The sequence below is a fragment of the Lissotriton helveticus genome, chromosome 2_2 (assembly GCF_964261635.1).
Source record: "Lissotriton helveticus chromosome 2_2, aLisHel1.1, whole genome shotgun sequence".
Taxonomy (NCBI): Eukaryota; Metazoa; Chordata; class Amphibia; order Caudata; family Salamandridae; genus Lissotriton; species Lissotriton helveticus.
Window position 1 is genome coordinate 516,205,714 of NC_136060.1, and position 27,398 is coordinate 516,233,111.

At 46.7% G+C, this 27,398-nt stretch overlaps 1 protein-coding gene across 1 annotated transcript in view; it reads right to left on the reverse strand.

The window, feature by feature from the left end:
- The window catches only part of LOC144821695 (uncharacterized), a 130,488-nt gene that overhangs the window by 100,298 nt on the left and 2,792 nt on the right, over nt 1–27,398 (reverse strand). The window contains exons 2-3 of the mRNA XM_078678913.1: nt 15,873–15,993; nt 1,575–1,646 (exon numbers count right to left, since the gene is read on the reverse strand). Of these exons, the coding sequence (XP_078535039.1) occupies nt 1,575–1,646; nt 15,873–15,993 (193 nt within the window). The remainder of the gene's footprint in view (nt 1–1,574; nt 1,647–15,872; nt 15,994–27,398) is intronic.

A 27,398-nucleotide genomic window follows, 5' to 3' on the forward strand; every position in this document is an offset into this window, starting at 1 on the left:
TCTGGTGGCTCAGTGGACTATAGCAGCCACTGCAGAGGCCTCATGATCACAGGTTCAAATCCTGGCGGGTCCACTCAGCCTTTCATCCATCCAAGATCGATAAAAGGAGTACCATTGAGTTGGGTAACAATGAACATCTGTTATTCAGCGCCAGGACGCCTTCGGGTAATCGTGCACTTTACAAATACACTTGTTATGTTATTTGCTAACGTTTTCTTGATATACCCTGCGATGTGGTCAAAAGTCCACATGGGAAAGCTTTTCTCGGAGAGGAAAGTAATTTGGTTATCATCATTTTCTAACTACATGTTAGTTCACATTTCTATAAATGCTTTTGGAAAACAACCAGACCACCACTGCTCAGGCTGTCCTATAAGGTATTCCATCACCACCAAAGATGAAGGCCCTGTTCTCATAGCAACAAGTGATGGATAGCAGAACACAGCACTGATTTCATATGGCTTGTTGAGACGAGCAACTTACCGAACATTAATTAAGGTTTACAATACAATCCAAACCCACTTCCCAATCAGGGCTCAAACTGTGACTATGCAATGTCTATGTCAGTGGTGCCGACCCACACGGATTCTGCTACTCTAAAGCGGATCCACAAGTCTTATGTTCAAAAGAACAGCAGCTATATTGTTGAAATCTTGGACAACTTACATAAATCTTAACATTTGTTCGACAGTTACCGCCCTGATTCAACGTGTCAGATAGGTGGCGCTGGGACAGACAGGCGCAGGAGAGCTGGGACAGACAGGCGCAGGGGCGCCGGGACAGACGGGCGCCGGGACAGACAGGCGCAGGGGCGCCGGGACAGACAGGCGCACCGGGACAGACAGGTGCAGGAGCGCCGGGACAGACAGGCGCAGGAGCTCCGGGACAGACAGGCGCAGGAGCTCCGGGACAGACAGGCGCAGGAGCTCCGGGACAGACAGGCGCAGGAGCTCCGGGACAGACAGGCGCAGGGGCGCTGGGACAGACAGGCGCAGGGGCGCTGGGACAGACAGGCGCAGGAGCGCTGGGACAGACAGGCGCAGGAGCGCTGGGACAGACAGGCGCAGGCGTGCTGGGACAGACAGGTGCAGGGGCGCTGGGACAGACAGGTGCAGGGGCGCTGGGACAGACAGGCGCAGGAGCCTGGGGCAGATGGACAGACAACCGGGGGAGGCTAGGGCAGATGGACAGATGACGTGAGGAGCTTGGGGCAGATGACAGTGTGGCACATGGGTAGGTAACAAGGAGGGTGGGAGAACACACGTGTGGATGTGAGGGCACCTGGAAAGCACAAAGTGCCCTCAATCAGTCATGTTTAAGATGTGTTGAAGCTGAAAAGCTTCGATGCGCATCAGATCACAGTGATGTGAAAAGCTGTGCTTTATTCCTTATCATACCAGGGCCATAGCAGTATCTGTGCTGTGACAACACTGGGACTGTAGATGTGGTGAATAGCGCAAATCTTTGTAGAAAGGGAAGGAACAACCTGTTCCCAAAAGTGAATCAATGTGTGCACAGCACTTACCTCTGCATATCAGAATTTGAGAACCACAAAAGATGCCACAAATACTCACCAAAATCTTGGAGTGCCCCATGTGATGCTGTTTCCACTTCTTGCACTTCTGTAGCAGATGAGTCCTGTACAACTACAGAAAATAAAGGAGTTACACAGACGGTTCAGTAGGAAACACACAGCAACATATACCAGAGTGCTATGTTAGCGACACAGTCCACGGAGGGGCAGAACCACAACATATACCAGAGTGCTATGTTAGCAGCAGAGTCCCTGGAGGGGCAGAACCACAACATATACCAGAAAGCTATGTTGGCGACAGTCCACGGAGGGGCAGAACCACAACATATACCAGAGTGCTATGTTGGCGACACAGTCCACGGAGGGGTAGAACCACAACATATACCAGAGTGCTATGTTAGCGACACAGTCCACGGAGGGGCAGAACCACAACATATACCAGAGTGCTATGTTAGCGACACAGTCCACAGAGGGGCAGAACCACAACATATACCAGAGTGCTATGTTAGCGACACTGTCCACGGAGGGGCAGAACCACAACATATACCAGAGTGCTATGTTAGCAGCAGAGTCCCTGGAGGGGCAGAACCACAACATATACCAGAGTGCTATTTTAGCGACACAGTCCACGGAGGGGCAGAACCACAACATACACCAGAGTGCTACGATAGCGACACAGTCCACGGAGGGGTCAGCATCACAACATATACCAGAGTGCTAGGTTAGCAGCACAGTCCACAGAGGGGCAGAACCACAACATATACCAGAGTGCTACGTTAGCGACAAAGTCCACGAAGTGGTCAGCATCACAACATATACCAGAGTGCTAGGTTAGCGACACAGTCCACGGAGGGGCAGAACCACAACATATACCAGAGTGCTACATTGATTTGATTTGAGTAAAACTTATAATGCGCAAACACTAACCTGAAGGTATCAAGGCGCCTAACAACATGTATCATAAGCAAGGGCAGGTCACCATTACATATAGGCCTGCACGAAGAGATGGGTCTTCAAGGCCCTTCTAAAAGCCTGGAGAGTGGGTAGAGATCTTACTTCCAGTGGGAGGGAGTTCCACCATTTGGGCGCCAGGGTGGAAAAAGCCCTGCCACCCCATTCAGTTCTCCTGAATCGAGGGGCTGACGGAAGAAGCCTATTCGAAGGTAGCGATTCCTAACAGGGGTGTAGCGGGACAAGATGGATCCAACACCAGTGGGACTATTTTTAGCTAATGCCCTATAGGTCATGCACAGAGTCTTAAAGCGGATACGCTCCTCCACCGGAAGCCAGTGTAGCAGCTTTCTGGCCGCTGTGGCTGAGGCCCGTTTAGGAAGATCCAGGACAAACCTGGCAGCAGCGTTCTGGACTACCTGCAAGCGCTGTAGTAGACTTTTATTCAGTCCCGCATACAGCGCATTGCAGTAGTCCAGCCGGGAGCCAATCAGGGCAACTGTAATCTGTTTCCTTGCCTGCAAAGATAGGTAGTGTCTAATCCTCCTGAGGATGTGAATGATGCCCCAACAGGTAGAGATGGTTCTGTTGACCGGTTTATCTAGCTTGAGGGCGGGATCAATCATGACCCCTAGATTTTTAGCAGAGGAGGTGGGGCAGGCTCCTAATGAGTCTGGCCACCAGCTGGATGACCAAACATCCTCTTTCCCTCCAAACACCATCACCTCTGTCTTCTCTCCATTCAGTTTTAATGAATTGTAAATCATCCATTGCCCGACTGCCTCCATACAAGATCTAAAATTGGAGGCAGTCGGGTCACCTGATTGGGAGAGAGAGACGAGAATCTGGGTGTCATCCGCATAGGATACTATCTCCATCCCATATGATCTAATTAGCCTGGCAAGTGGGGTCACATAGATGTTGAATAGGGTCGGACTCAGAGCTGACCCCTGAGGGACCCCACATTGCACAGGCAGGGATGGAGATAGAAACTCCCCCAACTTCACTCTTTGCACTCAGTGACTGAGGAAAGAAGTGAGTAGGTCTAAGGCTGCCCCCCGGACCCCAACCTCCCTCAGTCGAGCTGTTAGTACTGAGGGGGAAAGGGTATAGAAGGCCGCCGTCAGATCTAAGAGGATCAGGAGGGTGGTCTGGCCTCCATCAACACGCGAGCGGATGTTGTCCACCACGATGGTGAGGGCGGACTCAGTGCTGTGTTCCCTCCTGAATCCATGTTGAGAGGAGTCAAGACAGCCAGAGTTCTCTATATATGCAGCAAGATGCTTATTAAGAAGATGTGTTTCAAGCATCTTTGCAGGGGCCGGGAGGAGAGAAATGGGCCGAATTTTTTTTAACACCGCAGGGTCCAAAGAGGCCTTTTTAGGTCTCGCCTCTCAATGCGCATGCGCATTGAGCAGAGCGAGACTATAGGGCTTTAAGCAAACTTTACCCAACTGGCGATTTGGTGCTGTGCCCGTGCGGTTTTAGGTCAATGCGCAAGCGCATTGACCTAAAATGCGCGTGCACATCACCAAATCGCCGTCTGTTCCCTCAGCCGCACTCCTCCCACACCTTTGAAGTGAAGCTTAGCTTCACTTCAAAGGCCCCTGCTGCTTTCACACCCTCTCCCCGATCCGCCCCCTCCCCTGCCCGCCGTGTCGCATTTCTCCTCCCCCCCCTTCTCTGCCTTCCCTCCGTCACTCTGCCCCTTCCCCTGCCTGCATTTTACAGACTTCCTGGAGGAGGGAGAGAAACATTTGCTGCTTTAGGCTACCAGCTTTGAGGGACTGGTATACAGAACATTGTACACCCAGTATGCCAAAGTTTTCGGTGGTAAACGTGATTCGTCCTATATTAATATTTTAGGACAAGCTACACAGAGATTTTAAGAGTAAAGAAGGCGGTTGCTTAAATAATCCATACAAAAGGCTTTACGATCTCCAGTTACAGCTTGCAATGCCGTGCTGCATAGCTTTGTACTGAATCACAGGCCCATTGCATGTGCAGACCCATCCTTCTAGATAAACACACTTTCGAGCTGGGATCTCTATTTGTAATGTGCCTTTCACGCACTCAGCTGGCCAGAATTGCTGCGCAAACAGCCTTTCATTGTCAGAGTAAACTTTGAGGAAAATTACACTCCACCAGTAGGAATACTATACAGATAAATGCCTCTAAACGGCGAATAAAAATTAAACTGGCTAATGTCGCCGAGCTGTTACCACTGCGCCATTCCGTGTTTCTTTCTTTTTTTTCTTATTACTTTTACTCATGCTTAGATTGGAATTTCTGAAACCGGAGCATGACTTCAGCATTTCACTTCCTTCCAGAGATGATTTTTTTTTTTCCATCAGCCTACACTCCTGTGCCTCGCGATTGTGACTCCAGCAGGAAATGGGAGGCAGAAAAAAAGCAGCTTTTTAACTTTGTTGAAACAATGAAAATGTACTTCGGAGTTCCTTTATTTTAGTTTGTATTCGTAGCCGCTGGAGCGCTTTGCACGAACCGTATAATTACGCTCAGATGGCGGTTGAAAGCATGGGCGTCTAAAAATAAAACTGCTTACCTGGTGATTGGTTACCTTACTTCCTGTTTGCACGTGACTGGATAGGTAATCCTGGTAGTGGGATTTTTCAACTGGCCCCCTATGGTATCTGAACTTGCAATCAAATATGACGGCTATGGTTTATACATTTACGGAACGCTTTATTTGTATCCTTTCTTGGGCCGTGCCCCCCCCACCCCCATTCCGCTGGAATGTCCAGTACTCTGGGGGCTCGGCGATCAAAGTAGACCTGGCGTAATATTTCATGTTAATGATTTACTGCACTTAAATGAATATCTAATTAGCAGTTTTTAGAAGTTGTATGATCCCCCTCATCAAGGCCAGCACTTTTAAACATATAAATAGTATTCAATGTAGTCTGTTTAATAACATACTTTGCAGCTAAATTTCCTGGGTCTGCACATTATTCCTACACTTGTACAACCGACTTATCAAGATGAGACGTTGGTGAGTACCTCCTAAAACGTTTTTATATTAATGTAGATTTTATTTTAAATATATATATTTGTACTGATTTACCTTGTAACATTACATTTGTGTTGGTTACAGTGCATAGGCTCTCAGTACTTAGATCATGACACCATACCTAAATGAAGTAACTCACAGACCACGAAGATACAATGTTACTCACAGATGACCCGGGTAATAAATGAAAATACATTTGGACTGCTAAAGGTCACATTTCGCTACCTACATAATATTAGTGGCACTCTCCAATATTCCCCATACGTGGCTAATAAAACTGTGGCAGCTTGTAATATTGCAACCAGAAGGAGCCTTCTCATACAGGCTTATGTTGATACTTCTGACAAGGAAGAGGAATTCCAACACAATACATTTCAGGATGCCACAACCACACCCACCACCACTACATCCACCACCACATCCACCACAACCACCACCCCATCCACCACCACCACCACATCCACCATCACCACCACATCCACCATGACATCCACCGCCACATCCTCCACATCCACCACCAACACATCCACCACCACCACATCCACCACCACCACCACTTCCACCACTACCGCATCCACCACCACCACCGCATCCACCACCACCCCCACCACCACTACATCCACCACCACATCCACAACAACCACCACCCCATCCACCACTACATCCACCACCACATCCACCACCCCATCCACCACCACCGCATCCACCATCACCACCGCATCCACCACCACATTCACCGCATCCACCATCACCACCATATCCACCATCACCTCCACAACCACCACCATCACCTCCACAACCACCACCACCACCACATCCACCACCACCACCACCACCACATCCACCATCACCTCCACAACCACCACCACCACCACATCCACCACCACTTCCACCACCACCGCATCCACCACCACTTCCACCACCACCGCATCCACCACCACCACCACCGCATCCACCACCACCACCGCATCCACCACCACCGCATCCACCACCACATCCACCACCGCATCCACATACACCACTTCCACCGCATCCACCACTTCCACCGCATCCACCACCACCACATCCACCACTTCCACCACCTCATCCACCACCTCATCCACCACCGCATCCACCACCGCATCCACCACCACCACCACATCCACCATACCCACCACCATCACATCCACCACCACCACCACATCCACCATCACCTCCACAACCACCACCACCACATCCACCACCACCACATCCACCACCACCACCACCGCATCCACCACCACATCCACCACCGCATCCACATACACCACTTCCACCACCACCACCACCTCATCCACCACCTCATCCACCACCACCACATCCACCATACCCACCACCATCACTTCCACCACCACATCCACCACCACTTTCACCACATCCACAACCACCACCACCACATCCACCACCACTTTCACCACATCCACAACCACCACCACATCACCACATCCACCACCACCACATCGACCACATCCACCACCACATCCACCCCCACATCCACCACCACCACCACATCCACATCCACCACCACCATATCCCCCAGATCCACCACATCTATATGTGTGTGGCTCTGTGTGTGTTTAGGTGCAAATGCAATGTTCTTGGATTTTCGTCACAATAAAATACACTGAACATAATCTTCACAAGTTATTTACAAACATTTAAGCTATTGCCATTATAAATTACAATAACTTTTATTTAAGTATTAATTATTTACAAAATTAAAAGCCATTGTTATTTGTAATATCAAGACATATAAGTCACGTACATACAACACACATTGCATTACAAATGCTATAGGTGTCACATTTGCAAAAGTTAAAACTATTGACATTGTTACTGACAAAGCTATTAATTTTGCTACTTTCAAAACCAACACAAATAAAAAAAGTGTCATTTACAATACCAATAGCTCAAACTTTCCTAATGCGAGACCTATTGCATTTCCAATGCTTGTTAAGTAAAGGTTTTACCACCGCGTTTTTCCATTGGGTGGGGAAAAGGCCGTCTCTCATGGCTTTGTTCATGATATCAACCAGCGGGGGCAGGAAAATATCTCTGCACTGTTTGAGAATCCTAATTGGACATACATCCAAGGGGGAACCAGATTTAGTCTTATTAAGGATGTTGTCCAGATCCTTCAGAGAGAGTGGGGGAAAAGAATCTAGGGTTCCTGAGATAGATGTTTCTAAAGGGGCATGGTCCATAACACCCAAAGCAGGGGGCCCAATAGTAAGATCTCTGCATCTCCAAGGCAGAGTAAATATCTAAGATTTTTGCCTGGAAAAAAGAGGCGATGTTATTGCAGAGCTCTTGGGATGCCACTACGGGATCTGGGGTCTGGAGGGTTATAAGGGAGTCCACTACCCTGAAGAGCTCTCTAGGGGAGGTCATTGAGGTTGTCACGGCCGTAAAATGTTCTTGTTTGGCCTTTATGATCTCTCCTTTATAGCTCCTCAGCAGAGTCTTATGGGCTTCCCTATCCTTCAGACCCCAGCCCGAATGCCATAGTCGCTCCCGCCTCCTTACCTCTTGTCTAAGAAGTCTGAGACTGTACGTTAGCGACAAAGTCCACGGAGTGGTCAGCATCACAACATATACCAGAGTGCTACGTTAGCGACACAGTCCACGGAGGGGCAGAAGCACACCATACACCAGAGTGCTATGTTGGCGACACAGTCCACGGAGGGGTAGAACCACAACATATACCAGAGTGCTACATTAGCGACAAAGTCCACGGAGTGGTCAGCATCACAACATATACCAGAGTGCTATGTTAGCAGCAGAGTCCCTGGAGGGGTAGAACCACAACATATACCAGAGTGCTATGTTGGCGACACAGTCCACGGAGGGGTAGAACCACAACATATACCAGAGTGCTATGTTAGCGACACAGTCCACGGAGGGGCAGAACCACAACATATACCAGAGTGCTATGTTGGCGACACAGTCCACGGAGGGGTAGAACCACGACATATACCAGAGTGCTATGTTAGCGACACAGTCCACGGAGGGGTAGAACCACAACATATACCAGAGTGCTACGTTGGCGACAAAGTCCACGAAGTGGTCAGCATCACAACATATACCACAGTGCTATGTTGGCGACACAGTCCAAGGAGGGGTAGAACCACAACATATACCACAGTGCTATGTTAGCGACACAGTCCACGGAGTGGTAGAACCACAACATATACCAGAGTGCTATGTTAGCGACACAGTCCACGGAGGGGCAGAACCACAGCATATACCAGAGTGCTATGTTAGCAGCAGAGTCCCTGGAGGGGCAGAACCACAACATATACCAGAGTGCTATGTTGGCGACACTGTCCACGGAGGGGCAGAACCACAACATATACCAGAGTGCTATGTTAGCGACACAGTCCACGGAGGGGCAGAACCACAACATATACCAGAGTGCTATGTTGGCGACACAGTCCACGGAGTGGTAGAACCACAGCATATACCAGAGTGCTATGTTAGCAGCAGAGTCCCTGGAGGGGCAGAACCACAACATATACCACAGTGCTATGTTAGCGACACAGTCCACGGAGTGGTAGAACCACAACATATACCAGAGTGCTATGTTAGCGACACAGTCCACGGAGGGGCAGAACCACAACATATACCAGAGTGCTATGTTGGCGACACAGTCCACGGAGGGGTAGAACCACGACATATACCAGAGTGCTATGTTAGCGACACAGTCCACGGAGGGGTAGAACCACAACATATACCAGAGTGCTACGTTGGCGACAAAGTCCACGAAGTGGTCAGCATCACAACATATACCACAGTGCTATGTTGGCGACACAGTCCACGGAGGGGTAGAACCACGACATATACCAGAGTGCTATGTTAGCGACACAGTCCACGGAGGGGTAGAACCACAACATATACCAGAGTGCTACGTTGGCGACAAAGTCCACGAAGTGGTCGGCATCACAACATATACCACAGTGCTATGTTGGCGACACAGTCCACGGAGGGGTAGAACCACAACATATACCACAGTGCTATGTTAGCGACACAGTCCACGGAGTGGTAGAACCACAACATATACCAGAGTGCTATGTTAGCGACACAGTCCACGGAGGGGCAGAACCACAGCATATACCAGAGTGCTATGTTAGCAGCAGAGTCCCTGGAGGGGCAGAACCACAACATATACCAGAGTGCTATGTTGGCGACACTGTCCACGGAGGGGCAGAACCACAACATATACCAGAGTGCTATGTTAGCAGCAGAGTCCCTGGAGGGGCAGAACCACAACATATACCAGAGTGCTATGTTGGCGACACTGTCCACGGAGGGGCATAAGCACAACATATACCAGAGTGCTATGCTAGCAGCAGAGTCCCTGGAGGGGCAGAACCACAACATATACCAGAGTGCTATGTTAGCGACACAGTCCACGGAGGGGTAGAACCACAACATATACCAGAGTGCTACGTTAGCGACAAAGTCCACGAAGTGGTCAGCATCACAACATATACCAGAGTGCTATGTTAGCAGCAGAGTCCCTGGAGGGGTAGAACCACAACATATACCAGAGTGCTATGTTGTAGACACAGTCCACGGAGGGGTAGAACCACAACATATACCAGAGTGCTATGTTAGCGACACAGTCCACGGAGGGGCAGAACCACAACATATACCAGAGTGCTATGTTAGCAGCAGAGTCCATGGAGGGGCAGAACCACAACATATACCAGAGTGCTATGTTAGCGACACAGTCCATGGAGGGGTAGAACCACAACATATACCAGAGTGCTACGTTAGCGACAAAGTCCACGAAGTGGTCAGCATCACAACATATACCAGAGTGCTATGTTGGCGACACAGTCCACGGAGGGGTAGAACCACAACATATACCAGAGTGCTATGTTAGCGACACAGTCCACGGAGGGGCAGAACCACAACATATACCAGAGTGCTATGTTAGCAGCAGAGTCCCTGGAGGGGCAGAACCACAACATATACCAGAGTGCTATGTTAGCGACACAGTCCACGGAGGGGTAGAACCACAACATATACCAGAGTGCTATGTTAGCGACACAGTCCACGGAGGGGTAGAACCACAACATATACCAGAGTGCTACGTTAGCGACAAAGTCCACGAAGTGGTCAGCATCACAACATATACCAGAGTGCTATGTTGGCGACAGTCCACGGAGGGGTAGAACCACAACATATACCAGAGTGATATGTCAGCAGCAGAGTCCACGCAGGGGTAGAACCACAACATATACCAGAGTGCTATGTTAGCGACACAGTCCACGGAGGGGCAGAACCACAACATATACCAGAGTGCTATGTTAGCGACACAGTCCACGGAGGGGTAGAACCACAACATATACCAGAGTGCTACGTTAGCGACACTGTCCACGGAGGGGCAGTACCACAACAGAGTACTAGGTTAGCGACACTGTCCACGGAGGAGCAGAACCACAACATATACCAGAGTGCTATGTTAGCGACACAGTCCACGGAGGAGCAGAATCACAACATATACCAGAGTGCTATGTTACTGACCCCTTCGTGGACAGTGTCACTATCACAACATATACTTGACTGTTATTCCAGATTATACAAAGATAGTCAATGTATCGGTACCAGGAGATAACTTTGCTCATGCCTATATCACCTGGTGCTTTGGACACCTGCTCCTCCCACCAACCTACGAACGAGTTCGCGTAACTGGGGGCGAAGCTGGTGCCCATCGCGGTACCAGACACTAGATGATAGTAATCATCAAAAACAAAGATAAATTGTTCTTTAAACAGAATTCGGTGAACTGGAGAATCACCGAGTTATGTTCCATGAATTTCAAAGGTTTCTTCTTCAAGAAGGGTGCCACAGCTTCCAGGCCATGTTCATGCCTGATCCTTGAGTATAAGCTGGTGATGTCCATGTTGGGGACTGATGGCTTGGATGACTTTAGTCTGAATGAATTTATTTTTTGACATCTGTAAAGTGCACGAAAATGTGAATCTACTGATCGTAGTGTTATTACAAATGCCTTTGAAAGGACAGGCCGATACATGGCGCTAGGAGTACTTTTTTAGTGTAGTAATCAGCCACTGGCCGATACAGGGCATTATTTGCTTATGTTAGCTTGTACCTTTGTCTTTATTTATTTTCTCTATATGGGGAAATGAATTGTTGAAACTTTGTGTTGTATTCATGCAATGCTCACAGTTGTGGACAAAGGCAACTTGATAAAATTGTATTGATCAATTGCTAGCCGATACACGGCATTATTTATAGTAGATACTTTGCACCTCTGCCTTTATTTATTTTCTTTATTAGAGGAAATAAATTGTTGAAATGTTGTGTGGTATTTATGCAATCCCCACAGACTCTGGCAAAGGAAATTTGATTAAGTTGCAATTGAATCATTCAAAGATGGCGACTGAAATCACACTATATTAATCCTTTGTTGATTTGAATGCACTAACTGATCGTGTGATTCACGTAACGTAGATTTAAGAGTGTTTGCTTGCTGGCGGGAATTCTGAAAAACATTTGAATAAGGCATCGCCGAAACGCGTCACGTTTTTCATGTTTCTGCACACAAATTAAAATATCTTTAAAAAATTGCAGTGGTCCCCGCGAGTGCTTTTCCAAGACGGTCAATGGAGTAGGAGGTGAGAATATGTATTAACGCGTATGCACCGTCGCGTTTCAAGCACCCGTCCAGGAGTGTGCTGTTCTATGGTGCGACTCGAGCGTGAAGATACACACATATCAAGATATGCAACAGTTACAGTCTCCAATTTGTCACTCTCGCCCTCAAGGCAAGGACACAGCAGCACAGGCATCAGAGAATCCTTGGGTTTCAAAAATATATATATTTACATCACCATCAAGTGCGGACACGAGGCCAAAGTTTGAGGATAAAAACGGCCTGTCGATGCTGTTGTAAGCTGATTGTTTACTTATTGGCTCTCAGGCCCATGCTGGGCTATTTGCTATCTGAAAACTAAAAAGTGTTATGCCTTGCTTATAAAATCCCACATAGCTAATGCAAATTCAAATATCCCTCAATTGCTTTTCAAGAAGGCAACTACTTACCCTGAAGTCTATTACCCTTCTGGACGGCAGCTGATCCAACCTACTGTGAGTCCGCCATGATGACAACAGGTATCAGCCCTCACCTGGCAAAGCACACAAAATACGTCTTTCATGGCTTACACCAGCTTCTCTGTGGAACAGACACCGTTGGGCAGTTTGTGATGGGAGTGCCAGCTTGGTTTAGGCTAGCCTTCTGACCAACGTACAGCTCTGTGTATGCAGCAGCACTGTTTAGGCCAGATTTCGGTCCACAGTACAGCTCTGCGTATCCAGCGACTGTTTAGGCCAGACTCCAATCCACAAGACAGCTGTGTATGAAGCAGCTAGGTTTAGTCTAGCCTTCTGACCACAGCACAGCTCTGTGTATGCAGCGGCTCTGTTTACGCCAGACTTCGGTACACCTTTGTACGCAGCAGCTCTGTTTAGGCTAACCATCTGACCGCAGTACACCAGTGTATTCAAAGACTGTTTAAGCTAGCCTTCTGATCGCAGTACAGCTCTGTGTATGCTGCGGCTCTGTTTATGCCAGACTTCGGTCCACAGTACACCTGTGTACGCAGCAGCTCTGTTTAGGCTAGCCTTCTGACCACAGCACAGCTCTGTGTATGCAGCGGCTCTGTTTACGCCAGACTTCGGTACACCTTTGTACGCAGCAGCTCTGTTTAGGCTAACCTTTCTGAACACAGTACATCAGTGTATTCAAAGACTGTTTAGGCTAACCTTCTGACCGCAGTACAGCTCTGTGTATGCTGCGGCTCTGTTTATGCCAGACTTCGGTCCACAGTACACCTGTGTACGCAGCAGCTCTGTTTAGGCTAGTCTTCTGACCACAATACAGCTCTGCTCATGCTACGTCTCTGTTTAGGCTTGCCTTCTGACCATCTGACCACAGTACAGCTCTGTGCATGCATAGGCTCTTTTTACGCCAGACTTCTGACCAGAGTACAGCTCTGTGTATGTAGCGGCTCCGTTTACACCAGACTCCGGTCTACAGTACACCTGTGTATGCAGGAGCTCCGTTTCAAGAGCTACACAAGGTGATCCATTCATTACTCACTAACTGCCAGCATACTCCAACCTTGTTTCACAGTTGGTTGGCATGGACTGACGACACTTTGCAAAATTATCCTTTATAAATAACATGATTAAAGACATTCTAACATTTAGTTTATATTTTAAATGATGCCATCTTCTTTTACTGCTAGCAGATATACTAAAGACAAAGCATCATACATGCCACAGTGCCTTAAATAGTAGCTAAATCTCCTTGGGAAACAGATTTTTCGTGTCTGATTCTCTGGAAAAGAACAAGCCACATTTGTCTCCCCAACTAGTAAGTGGGAAGGCACGCTAGACTATTCCATTATAGGCCTCGAAAGAGCTACACGTCCATTGGCTATGGAGTCAGATTTTATCAGGGTGAGCTATTTTCAGGCCCTACTCGACTGCTCTAGTGAGTGTACTCGAGCCGCAAAGAAGAGGTGTTCTGTTCATTCCAAAAGTAAATGAGCAATAAAGATGTCTTTAAATCTTGTTTATCTTGTTACATATTCTGTGCGTTCAAAGACAGAGAGAGGACAAGTCTCAGCGTATGTTTATTTTCTTCAAAAATGCTGCTGATTAATCTGGAGTTGTTTTTCTTTTCTTTCTCTGACTGCAAAGTCAGAAAATGTTGTAAAGTGAACTCCCGGACAACCATCAACGAAAGGATGTAGTATATCTGTATTTGAATAGCTTGTAAATGAATGGTACAAATATTTTAAAATATATCAGTAATTAGGTCTTTTTTGGTCATTCAGGAGTGTGATGAAAACAAAGATTTTAACCTCCTGTGCGCTGCGATAATTCTCCCGCTGTGTGGGAGAATTAATGAGCAGGCAGGGTTTGAACGGCCGGGGGCCGTCCTTAGCACACGCCCACCGTGACGTAGGACTAAGCCCCGAAGGGGTTAATAGGAGCAAAGCAAATCAGAATACTTTACATAGTGATGTACAAATGACAAATATTTGCAGAAACCTGATCTACAAACAATATCTTTTTTTACCCGTATAGTGTTGTCAATAAAACTGCATGTTAGTAGGAAGTTTTGTGGAAATTTCAATAGAAAATGTGCCTGTAAATGACAGTGTGCTACCACATCACACATTAGTAATATACTTATAAATAGTGATAGTTTTTAAACATGAACTGAGAAACATTCCTGCCCCCGCTCTGATGACATTGCTATTAGTGAACTAAGAGGCAGGTTAGGGGTAACGTGTACCCCAATACGTGGGCTACATTTGCATTATATAAAGGACAAAAGTTTAGCCAGTTAAATCAAACGGCAGCAGGCTTGCTAAACTCACATATTTGAAGGGGCTCTTATACGAGGGAATGAAGAAAAGGCTGCTCATGAAATAAAATATTTGCCTGGGATCACATACTTTGAGACCAGTTTATGGGCCAAGAGCATTATACTTAGGTGGAGAAGATTGTTCAAGTCACTAGAGCTGCATGTCCGGTAAAATTTTTATGATTTTCAATGCCTGCTCGGAGTGCTTCAGCAACAGGAAGCAATGTGGTGTATTGGAGGGTCGCTGGGAGGAGCTTACTCACATTCTTTACCGTGACCCAAAACTACAGTCTCGAGATGAATGAGCTCTAATGTGCATATTTTCTTTTTTCAAAAAATATTTTATTATTTTGGAACCACCAAGTACAGAAGAAGAAAGAAACAAAACCAGAGTACTCAACAAATCATTACAGTGTAGGTCCCACCTTTCCATCCCAACGCATGTCACAAACAACAACGTTAAGTAACACATGGCCCCATCTCCCATGGCTGATCTACTAAACGATTCTGTTAATTACTTCTGAGTCTGCAGATGCAGAAACCCAGCATTCCATGGTATTAGTGTTCCTAATGAGTAACAAATATGTTAGGCCAAGCTCTGGAACGCACTAACTCATCTTATGCCATAATAGTCCATCCTTTGGAAACAGATTGTGGGGGCAGCCTCTGCACTCTGTCCCAGCCACGAGGCACCAGTACATATCAGACATCGGTCACCCATTTCGAAACTTGTGGCTTCTCGTTTTTGGGTGTCCTCTCAGTCACTGCAAAGCGCAGATTCAAAATGTGTGTATAATACCTTGGGGGTGGTGCTTCTCCAAGATTCAAAACCGATGCGGTGGTAAGAACATGCAAGGGTTGTGGGAGTTTAACATTAAAGGACAAGTACTGCACAGAAACACACAGAGTAGAACAGGAAATAACCTTACCATAGATCATCATCGGCGATTGGCTCTCCTCGACCTGGGTCTGCTGGAATACCTTCTGCCAATCATCTAGGTCTTCGCCCACATACAAGTAGACGACTTGTTGTCCTGACCCCTCGGGCACCTGGAACAAGATCAGCCCTTGTTTAGCCACAGTGGTGTTAAATCTTAAGGATGTCCACAAGACTCGCTCTACCTAGTATTTGTGCGTACGTAGCAATGCTTCCATTACAGTACAGCCACAATCTTCTGCTGTATAATTTGTAGATTTTCACAAAATACCTTCTGTTTCTTGCTCAAACGGATCAGGATACTAAAACTGAAGTGGCATGGGTTGCCACACAGTGAAAGGTCATTTACAGAAGTTAACAACAACAATACGATCAAATGGGACCCAAGGGAATATTTAAAGACCAAGCTCTGGGAACATTCCCAACAGATACATAACAAAAGAGTGCCAGAGGGTCTCGTGTTGAGCGCTAGCACACTTGGTAAACTCACTTTCTTATAGACCCTCGGGCACTCTTTTGTTGTTAAACATTTACAGAAGTTCACTGGTCCCATTTCTGTTGCTTCTTGTGTATTTGGGTGTTAATCTGGAACTAGTGAGGTGAAACCTTTGCAAAGACCTCAATAACCTGAGTAACAAGCATTTACAATGCAATAGGTCTCGCAATTACATTATTTTGAACTATTGCCACTTACAATGTCAATGCCTTAACAATACCAAAAGCAACACCTAGTGCATTGCATAGCACGGTGTCCAAGAAGACGGCGCTGCGCTTATTAAAGTCTTTAAAAATAAGTGTGTTGGAGGCACCCCGGGCCCCGCCCCTGGCGGACTGGAAGAACGGCATGGACTTTTGCATGGGGCTGGAGCAGCCCATTTTTCTGGCCAGGGGGTGCCCCCGCAAACACTTCCGGATATGGAAAAAGGGGGCCGATTACTGGGGGCAGGACTTGGAACCCCCACCAGAGAGCGACGCCCCTCCGACAATTTAGCAGATGGGGGTCGCTGAAAGTGCTTATATGGTGCTCTGATGGTACTGGCAATTTTTTTGGGGGGGGGGGGGGGTTGTATTTCATGAAAACATCTGACGATGTCATTACTGTTTAACTACTGTGTGCAGCAGAATCCGGAGTTCGGAGCTATGCATTTGTATGTGTGCAGACGAATAAAATCTGTTTATAGAAAACCCAAAAAAAAGTGAGTTGGGGGGCAGAGAGAGAAGAAGAATTGACGAGACATGTGAGATGGGGAAAAAAGCATGGAGAAGTAAAAGTAAAAGATCCAGTCCGGGTGGGCGGGCCAAAAGGAGATAGGGCAGTGTTGCCTAGGAAACAATGCCAGGTGAATGGTGGACTTCCTGGAAATCAAGCATGTGGCGACCAGCACTGACTCCACAAATACATACACACATCCATACATTTACACACACACACACACATATATATATATATATATATATATACACATACATCAACACACAAACATACATTCATACATCTCACTATAAAGGTGATTGTGTTGATACTGTCTGTCTGTCCCCTTTCTTCCTCCTGAATCTTTTTCGGTACAAGACATTTTCAAATAACATATGAAGGCACTTTTTTGCTGACTGGTGTGCAGGGTGTTCAGGCTGCTATCAAATCAAACAAATGGTACATTTTGGGGCACTTGTGTGATAGGAAGCGATATTGCGATAGTCGCATACGGTTGATATTGTAAGTACGTACTCTTGTGTAATTCGCCAACAGCAGCATTTTTCACAAAAAAAACCAATTTATAACACATGGCATTAAATCAAAAATGTGTTGTCAACGTTACCAGTCAGTGCAAACTGGGAGACAGGGTGTTTCCCAGGCTAACCTGTCCCAGCCTCCGTGCCAAGGGCATGGTGACCAATGCGATGTGCAAAAACCACTTAACAAAACGCAACTTATTGGGGGCGATGACTCTATTGTGACAGTAGCAGCAGGGTGACAGGGACCAGAGGCGGTGGTAGGCTACCATGTTCCTTTCTCAACATTCCTCAAAAATACGAATGTCTCAGCCGCCACCGCTCAAATAATTTCACAGAAAAATGCGAGGTCTGTGCACGTGTAGAGCCTACCAGTTGAATTCTGTGGAAACACGCAGCCAATCTCCATGCGTGAAAATAGTATGCGCAAATCTGAAAAGAAGCAAGTTCAGGGGGGTGTTTGCGAAACATCCACATTGACTTTCAGAGGACAGCATCATGCCCTCTGTAGTTTTTGCCAAACTTTCCTCCGAGAACAAGCTAGGAGGGGCGGGCCAGAGAGGCCATGGTGCTTTCATGGAGGCAAAAACATGGCCTACGCGCTCTCTCTGGCAAAACGGCCAAGCTGCCGACTTTGGAGTTGGGAAATCATGTTCGAGTCTTGGGGTTGACACTCCTGTGATTGTGGGCACATCAGTTCATCTTCTCACACCTACAAAAAAAGAATGAGTCCCTAGTGTAACGTAATTGGGGCTCACGCACCTTTGTAGAAGAGTTGAGGATAGACGGGAAAACCCCAAGAGAACTCGCGGGAATGCCTGAAGCGGGCACCGTGGCCGGGATGCCATTTTCGCAGTCGCCCATCTCCTTGAACAGCGTAACAGGATCCCGCCTATAGCCCTTACATCCAACTTAAGGCTCACAGGCGGGCTAAAAATACACGCTGAACTGCTCCTCTTCTACGCGCCAACGTAACTACAGAGAGTCTGGGACTGGTTAAACCGCCTGGTGCTAACCGGTCTGGCTACTGGCTTACTACGGTTCTTGACTCTTCTTCCAGAGAAGACTTAATGCCCGGAGGAAGGCCTCAGCTGTACTTCTCGTCTCGCACCTTAGGTCAGCCCTCCGTCGGTTCGCACATATCCGAATCCAGATGCACAATCAGATATTCTTATCTAATCACAAAGGGAGCGAAATGCTTGCAAGTACTGACCCAATCGAGATATCTCCCACATGACTGCCCACAGATTCTTGGGCGCAACCACTGGCTGATCCATAGTTTTAATTCCCTATCAGAGCCAATTAAACACGAGGTCCGGTTCTCAGTAGGAAAGGTTTCTTACAAATGGAAGGCAATGCCAAGTTTCTCATTTTTAATATGCAAGGCACAGGGTTCTTATTCATCACAAATTAGAGAATATGCAATATATAGCATCTCATAAAAATCTTTTGTTCATAAAGAAGTAATTTCACTTTGGAGTAATAGTATCTGATATGGCTTATTTTACCAAAAGGGAAGTGAACAAAAATGTAGAAGCCAATTTACAGGCCAGCTGGCTTGATGGAAACACCCTTTACTTCACGTCCATCCCCAGAACAGTTTCTTTAGAGTACTGAATGGACCATTGTATTCCAGAGTGGTTCCCATGGTGAAATGAGCGATACAGGTTTACTACCTCATATGGTCAGTCTAGTACACCTTTGCCAATCGATCAGGCACCAGGTACCCCAGAACTACACAATCTCCTGTATAGTACTCCGGTGGAGGCTAAGAGGACTAATAGCTCCTCAGTAGGAAGGACAGAACTTGAAAACACAAAACTCTAGTGATAAACTCTGCAGACACCCGAACATCTTTTCTCACTATTGGAGCGTGTTTTAGGTCCTCGGTGCTTCTGGTTTATCCTTTCAAATTGGATTTAATCCTACAGAAATGAACACGCTTGTTTTAGGTCTTGTCGTAGAGAGTCACTTGCGGACATTGTTATTTTACAGTAGGCTTGGAGTCTGTCCATCCCTTCCCACTAGTTGGCTTCATCATCACTCATTTCCTTGCTTCTCTTTGGTCAGCGCGTGCCATCTTAATTTCCGCTTTGTGTGCTGGCCCTTCCCTGGAGCATGGCCAATGCTTGTTTCTATAGCTGCACTATTACTTTTAGGATACAGTCACCAGATGATACCATGTGATCACTGAACCAACATCCCAGTTATGGGTTCACCTTTCACAAATCATCGTTTTCAAGTGATCTGGTGCAAGTGGATGAAATGAATCGAGGAAACATTTTCCACAATTCAACAAGCTCTTAAAAGAAAGAAGACCGCTAGGAAATGGTGTCCCTGATGACGCAGAGTCACCTGGTAATCTACTACATGTTCACTCAAACTTAAGCTCATCGTAAACAGCTGAACACATATGTAGTTTTCCATTTCAGAATGTCCACCTACATAACTAAAATGAATAAATATTTAGGGATAAACAAATGAGTTACACAATGCATCTTGCTAGTGGTAAAAAGACAGGTTTCAAACGTGACGACTGTTTAGCAGCTCTGCTTGTTACCGTACCACCTCCATGTCACACCCAGCCCCTGTGGTCGCTCCTGTCAGCCCCCTGAGCCTCACGTCATCAATGCGGATTGGCAGTTAAACTAGCTACCTCAAATCTGCCCATGTAAAACCTCTCCCAAATAAATAAACCTGACCCCTCAAATGTGAAAAACTGGACCCAATCTCAAGACTGCCTCTTCGGGTCATGATTACTAAAAAATGGATCCTCCGAGCTGAGAAAGCACATCCCAGAGAATGATCTACCGGGTATGTTTCGGTCTGGCTTTAGAGTATGCCAATGCGCGGAATCTAAAGCACTCGCTGACACTCTCCCTGAAGACCACCCCTGCCTCCTACTCCTACTAGAGCCAACACCGTTTTTGATACAGTTAACCATCAAATGATCCTGGACACTTTGAAAAATAAGACAGGTCTCAGTGGAAGTGTCCGACGGCGTCTCCACTCTTCTCTCTCAGAAAGCTCACCAACTGTACACAATGCCAATAACTATTCAGTTCCCAGCCGATCTCATGCGGTGCCCCTTCGTCGTCTAGAGTTTCTAGCTCTCTGTACGGTAAAGACAGAAGTTCTTGACACTTCGCATATTGAGGAAGAATGAACACAATGCAGATCTTTCCCAGCAGCGCCCAAATGTACGGAGCGGAGGTGGGTATAAGAGGAAACAGAGGGAATAAAACCATGCTCTGTTTATGCAACCGAGATTCCCTCAGAATAAGGCAGGATGGATGATCGAAAACAATTCCCGCAGGAGAGGTTTAAGTTGTTTTTAGAACGATAGAGGTGAATCTAGAGTCCAGATTTCAGGGAGAATAAAGTTCCTAATTGTGGGTGCAAAATCTGAGAAGGGCTGGTTCAATGTATGCATTTTCCAAAAGGTTGGGACTTCGAGAAGTAACCAGCCCTTTGAAATTGGTGATCACCATTAGAAAGCATAAGTTTGTTTGCCAAGTATTCTGAATTTTTAGTAAATTGTTGTGGTCGAAGAAATGCAGCTTACTATCCAGCTTGAACCTGGGAGATTTTGCATTCCAAGCCACCAAAGAGCAGTCGGGGATATTAGTGGAGCATAGCCACTCTAGTCTGAGGCTAAAAGGAGGAGGAGAAGCGCAGTCATATGTGGATTCAACTTGAGATGGCGTGTTATCGGTCAGAAATGAATTGTGTCTGTAGAGTCCAGGTGGGATGCGTCAGTTGACAGTGAAACTGAAGTATAACTCAGCAATGGTAGTATGAAATGTCAGACTCTTTAGTCGGAGCACCAAGTGGGTTAAGGTAGAGATTGCATATAGTGGGGAATAACATGGTTCTTTAAGGAACCCCTGGAGAAACAAGTACAGTGTGTAGCAAAGCATGATAAGAATTCACCTACTGGGAGCGTTTTGCTAGGCAACATGTGAACCATTTTAATTTGAATAAGAATTTAATGGATTACTATCGAAAGCTGCAGAGACATCAAGAAAGAAAAGGAGGCACGAGTCACCACTATCTATGACATAGAATGTGTCAGCTGTTATTTGATTGGCTGTCTTCGTACTCCGACCACCCATGGACCCGGATTGGATCTTATCAAGCAGCTAGTTATCCTTTATGAATGGATATATGTGCACGATGACACAGTTTTCATACATTTTGACTAGAAACATACGTCCTCTTATAGGATAGTAGTTGTTGAGGTCTTCAGGACCAACATGTTTTTTAAAGACCCAGAAATACTTGACTCAACAGAGAAACATTCCCTTGTGTACAGAAATGTTAATGAGATTTGCCCAGCATGGCAACATTCTGCACTTTTTTAGCCAGATAAAATGTTGGAGAACCTGCAAAGTGATTGGGATTGGAGACAAAGTTACAAAGCTGTGACTAAAAGACGTTTCAGGACATAGACCAGTCGTTGTGTGAATTCCTGACAAAGATGCTCAAAGGATTGGTGTGCTTTGAGGCAAGCCCAGCTTCAATGTTTTTGATCTTGATGTCAGAAGTAGGCATATTCTTCACACTTCTTATTGGCTCAGTTGTTTCGGGTATAGTTCTGAGCTTTATCAACCTCAAAGCTTTTTGGGTCTCATTTTCACACGTTCATTCTGAAACCTAATAGACTAAGATTTGGCTTTGAGGAAGATTTTGTATGCTCGTCCTGAGCTAAAATGGTGTTCAAGATTTCTCCTAGAAGTATTTTGGCACCAGGGACGTTTGATAATTATGATGTGTTGCCTTTCTTCATTAAGGTTTCTATAACATTCAAGCAGCCATTTGACTTTTGCCAACATGGCTGGGTATGTAATTTAAGCCGCAGTATTCTCCAGGAGATGCCAAACATGCCTCTAGAGCATCAAAGTTGATAATATTAGTATCTCTAATTTGGGTTTTATGCATTTTATTTTGGCCACAAGTTACTGGATGGACACGACCAGTTAAAAATGAATTTGATGGTAGCCAGACTAGGCATTTAGGGTGGGGGCAGGCTGTAGCACACCAGTGAAGGATGAAATCAACCAGGAAAACCTGATAGCGGTTGAACAGTATAAACTGTGAAGTGATACAGTTGATTCCATGGTCTGAAAATGGTTTATTATCACTGCGTCAGAGGCAAATGGTGCGGGGTCTGTTGCATTCGGTAGATGAAGATTCAATGTCTATTGTGAGAAATTAGAAAGCGGGCGAACGAGGATAGGTTTAATTTTTCATGCAGACACTTGGTAATCAGCCAATAACGAATCAGTTTCCTCGGAACTGGGAGAGTGCGTTGTTCTGTGGGGGTGGGTATCTGGAGGGATCTGGGGATGGTGCCAGGAGTTTTGATCTTAGTAAGAAAGGTAAGAAATTTGGAGTTTTTCATGGATGGTAGGTTATGGTCTATGGGAAGAGATTCTTACCGTTCGAGTTGGTGTTTATGGTGCTGGATAGCGCGGAGACAGTGGCTAGACCCAGAGCAAAGGAGGGAGAAGAGGCGAAAGGAGGGAGAAGAGGCGAAAGGGGGGGGAGAAGAGGCGAAAGGGGGGGGAGAAGAGGCGAAAGGGGGGGAGAAGAGGCGAAAGGGGGGGGGAGAAGAGGCAAAAGGGGGGGAGAAGAGGCGAAAGGGGGGGGGAGAAGAGGCAAAAGGGGGGGAGAAGAGGCAAAAGGGGGGGGAGAAGAGGCAAAAGGGGGGGAGAAGAGGCAAAAGGGGGGGGAGAAGAGGCAAAAGGGGGGGGAGAAGAGGCAAAAGGGGGGGGAGAAGAGGCAAAAGGGGGGGGAGAAGAGGCAAAAGGGGGTGAGAAGAGGCAAAAGGGGGGCGAAGAGGCGAAAGGGGGGCGAAGAGGCGAAAGGGGGGCGAAGAGGCGAAAGGGGGGCGAAGAGGCGAAAGGGGGGCGAAGAGGCGAAAGGGGGCGAAGAGGCGAAAGGGGGGCGAAGAGGCGAAAGGGGGGCGAAGAGGCGAAAGGGGGGCGAAGAGGCGAAAGGGGGGCGAAGAGGCGAAAGGGGGGCGAAGAGGCGAAAGGGGGGCGAAGAGGCGAAAGGGGGGCGAAGAGGCGAAAGGGGGGCGAAGAGTCGAAAGGGGGGCGAAGAGGCGAAAGGGGGGAAAAGAGATGAAAGGAGGGAAAAGAGATGAAAGGGGAGGCGTTTTTCCGACATCAGCTGTTGCACTCGGCCGGGCTTTGCTCCGCCGTGGTGTCTGTGACCGGGCTGGGCTCCGACATCATTTCCCTGCACCGTGGTGTTCTCGGCCGGGCTTGGCTCCGCCAGGGGGACGCTCTGACTTCAACCCCCAGCTGCCTCAGCGCTACAGGACGACGCACACGCAGAAGGGCAGCACCGGGAGGCGCATAAAGGAGAGCACGCCTCCTCGTCCCGCGGGACGCGCGCGGGACGCTCGGGCTAAGCCCGGGCTAAGGGCGGGCCCTCTGTGGCCCTCAGAGGCCTGAGGAGTCTGGACTGGGCCAGGGACCCTGTATCGCCTCATCTAGAAGGTTATCGTGCTGTGTGCACGTAAGACTTTATTTTTTAAAATAGTTTTAATACCCGCTTGTGAGTGTGTAGACTAGAGAGTATTTGTGTGTTAGTTGATAGCTCCATTGCTTATGATGTCTAAACCCAAAACTGATAAGGTGATGGTAGGCCCTGCGTCTATGGATAATTTCCTGGTTAGGAAAGTAAACCAGATTAATAATGATAGACGTGCATCGTTGGGGAAGGCTTCTATGACAGGGGACTTACAAGAAATATCCCCTGATATTACTCCGCTCACAGATTCTGATGCTAATACCAATGATGTTATTTTTAATGACTCGTCAGTGCCCATTACAGTGAGTGCTGAGGTCTATTCTGACCCATTGGTGCAGTTAATTGATGATACTGGTGTACTGCATAAGACCCAAACTGAAGCCAGGCCCCTGAGAACCTGTAGAACTGTATCTAAAAAAAAAACAATGGTAAACACAATAACTCTAAGGCTAAAAAAACAGATGGTAAAACGACTAGTGGCCCTGTTGCAATAACCCCTTTTGTCTTCACAGGCACTAATGGTAATGGGGGTAACTTAAATTCTGATTCACTTGCCTCATTCATAAAAAACCTTGAAGTTTCTATAACAACAAAAATAGAAGAGCGTATTAAACCTCTAATTAATAAGATTGATAACTTAGCAAAGGAAGTCACAAGGCTGGGTGGTCTATTATCATCACAGAAGACTAACATCTGGTGGCTCAGTTCAGTGTGGGGGGAAAGGGAAAGAATCTGTTGAAGTTAATGTCACGCGGAATAAGGGCAGGGGGAATACTGTTGTAGCGGCACCAGCAGGGCCTGATAGACACAACATACTGGATGTCCCAGTGGTATCGGCCCCGCAGTCACAACCATCTATAACATCCCAAAACAGCAGAACCCCCAGACCCCCAAGGCATAATCGTTATCTAAATTTACCACCTGATTGTGCTCCATTTGTGGCAGTACTGACTAATGTTCCTCCTTGTGGTACGCATCCTGCATCTCCCTATGACGAATCACACAGTTCCCTGAAAAACAAGACTGTGGCGTGGCTCAATAAAAATTGTGGTTTTCCCATCACATATTCTGACCAGATAATGGCAGTTAGACGCGTAAATTGGGTGGGACCTTCTAAAAAATCTGGCTCTGGAGACTGTATAGTCATTCATTTCAAACACCCTCAGCATGTGGCAACTGTTCTCTTGAGAGCTTCTTCACTGGTCTATAATGTAAATAGTATTTGTGTACGCCCCTTGGGTTATTTCTATGCACATCTCTGTAAATCCACACCACAACAGAGCTTAACCAGGCAGGCGTTTGAACCATATACTCCTGTTCAAGATACCCAATTCTTTTATAACAACACGAATTCTTGTAGGTCAGGTGGACCCAATAATGTTTATAATAGGAGTACTAGTGCTAGCCATTATCGTAATGGTACGGATCTAATTACACAGAACAGGTATGAAGCATTATCTGGGCTTGAGATGTGTGACTGACGGATGGCACCTGCGGCTCAGGACACTGTGGCTACAGGTGAACTTACAAATATAAATTCAGATAACCCGGTGGCTACTAACCTAGGATGTCATGTTGTTTCCTGGAATATCGCCGGTCTTGCGGCGAAAATGTGTGATGTAAATTGGGTGACTTATATCAAACAGTTTTCAATCATCTGTCTACAAGAAACTTGGGAGGTGAGCTGTAACCTCTTTCTGGAAGGTTACAAGGCTTTTTATGTACCAGCTTTGCCATCTCTAAGGGGTAGGCCGAAGGGGGGCCTTGTAATTTTTATCTCTATATTAATACCTTGCGGAGTACGTAGAGTTGAAGCCAAGCACACAGCTGTAATGGGCTTGGCCTTATCTGGAGGAAATGTCCGTGTGGGTTTGGTGAACTTCTATAATGCTATCTATGATAGTGAGGCCAGGAATGACATTTTTAGTCTAAATTATTTTGTCTCTAATAACATGAAAGACCTAGGTCATAACTTGATGATTATGGGGGACTTCAATTTGCATCCTTGTATAGATCCATTACATAAGCTCAGTCCCGGAATTCGATGTCCCATAGCGCCAGGAAACTCATGGTGTCAGTGCGCTCTATAAATTCCATTTAATAATAATAATAATAAGCGCTTACCAGAAATGTCTTGTGAACGTGCTTGTTATCTCCATATGGAACACAATAAGGAGGGGGAACTGTGCAACAATCTAATGGACGACCTTGACCTTTCAATGGCCATGTCTTTTAAAGACCCTTTATATTGTTTTGATACCCCAACCTTTAAGGGACATGGTAGGGGTGGGTACCTTTATAGACCATATACTGGTCTCTCGGACGATGCAAATTTTTATAGACTCTTTTTGCATTGTTTCGAGTGAATTCAGTGATCATAATCCTCTAACAATCTGCCTAAAATGTCCCTGGGTAAAAAAGGGAAATAAGACCATTAGTCAAGGCAGTCTGGGAACAACTGATGGGAAGAGGAGGTTAAAATGGTCCATGTTTTCTGCAGATATCCTCTACAAAACAATTGTTGAAAGGTGTACAGAGGACATCAAAGTTTGCACGATTGAGGGGGGCGACCCCAGGCTAGTGTTAGAGTCCTATCAAAATGTATCGGAGAAGGTGTCAGCGCTTCTTACTGTCCCTAATAAAAATCAGGCTAAATTAGGCCCGAAATGGTTCAGTCATGATTGTACCAAAGCTGCTCGCAACTTGAGGGTTGCATTGTCAGCTTCACCAAGGAACCAGGAGGAGGTAAAAGCTTGCAGAAAAGAATATAAGGCTATTACTGTCGCCCGTAAGGAGTTCCTTAGGAAGGAGGCTTGGCAGGAACTACTTGATCCCTCCACCCTGAAGTGCAGCACCAAGTTCTGGGCACTGGTTAAAAAACCCTTTTTGACCGCAGACCCATGTAATGAACTTGCTTGCTGCATAACAAAAGAAGAATGGGAAAGCCACTTTAAAAGCCTGTACTACTCAGAGGGTGTTGGAACCAGGGCTGTTATTCCCCATGATGGAAGCAGTAATATAACATTTGAAAAAAGCGAGGTTTTGGTTGCCATTATGGGCCTTACAGCAAATAAAGCGCCCGGTCCTGATGGAATTCTGCCGGACCTTTACAAATATGATCCAGCTTTCTGGGCTCCAATTCTGGCTGCTGTATTCAATGCTGCGGCCAGAGTGGGTTGTCCGGGAACGTGGGGATTATCAACCATAGTCCCGGTTTTTAAAAAAGGTGACAGGGGAAGTCCTC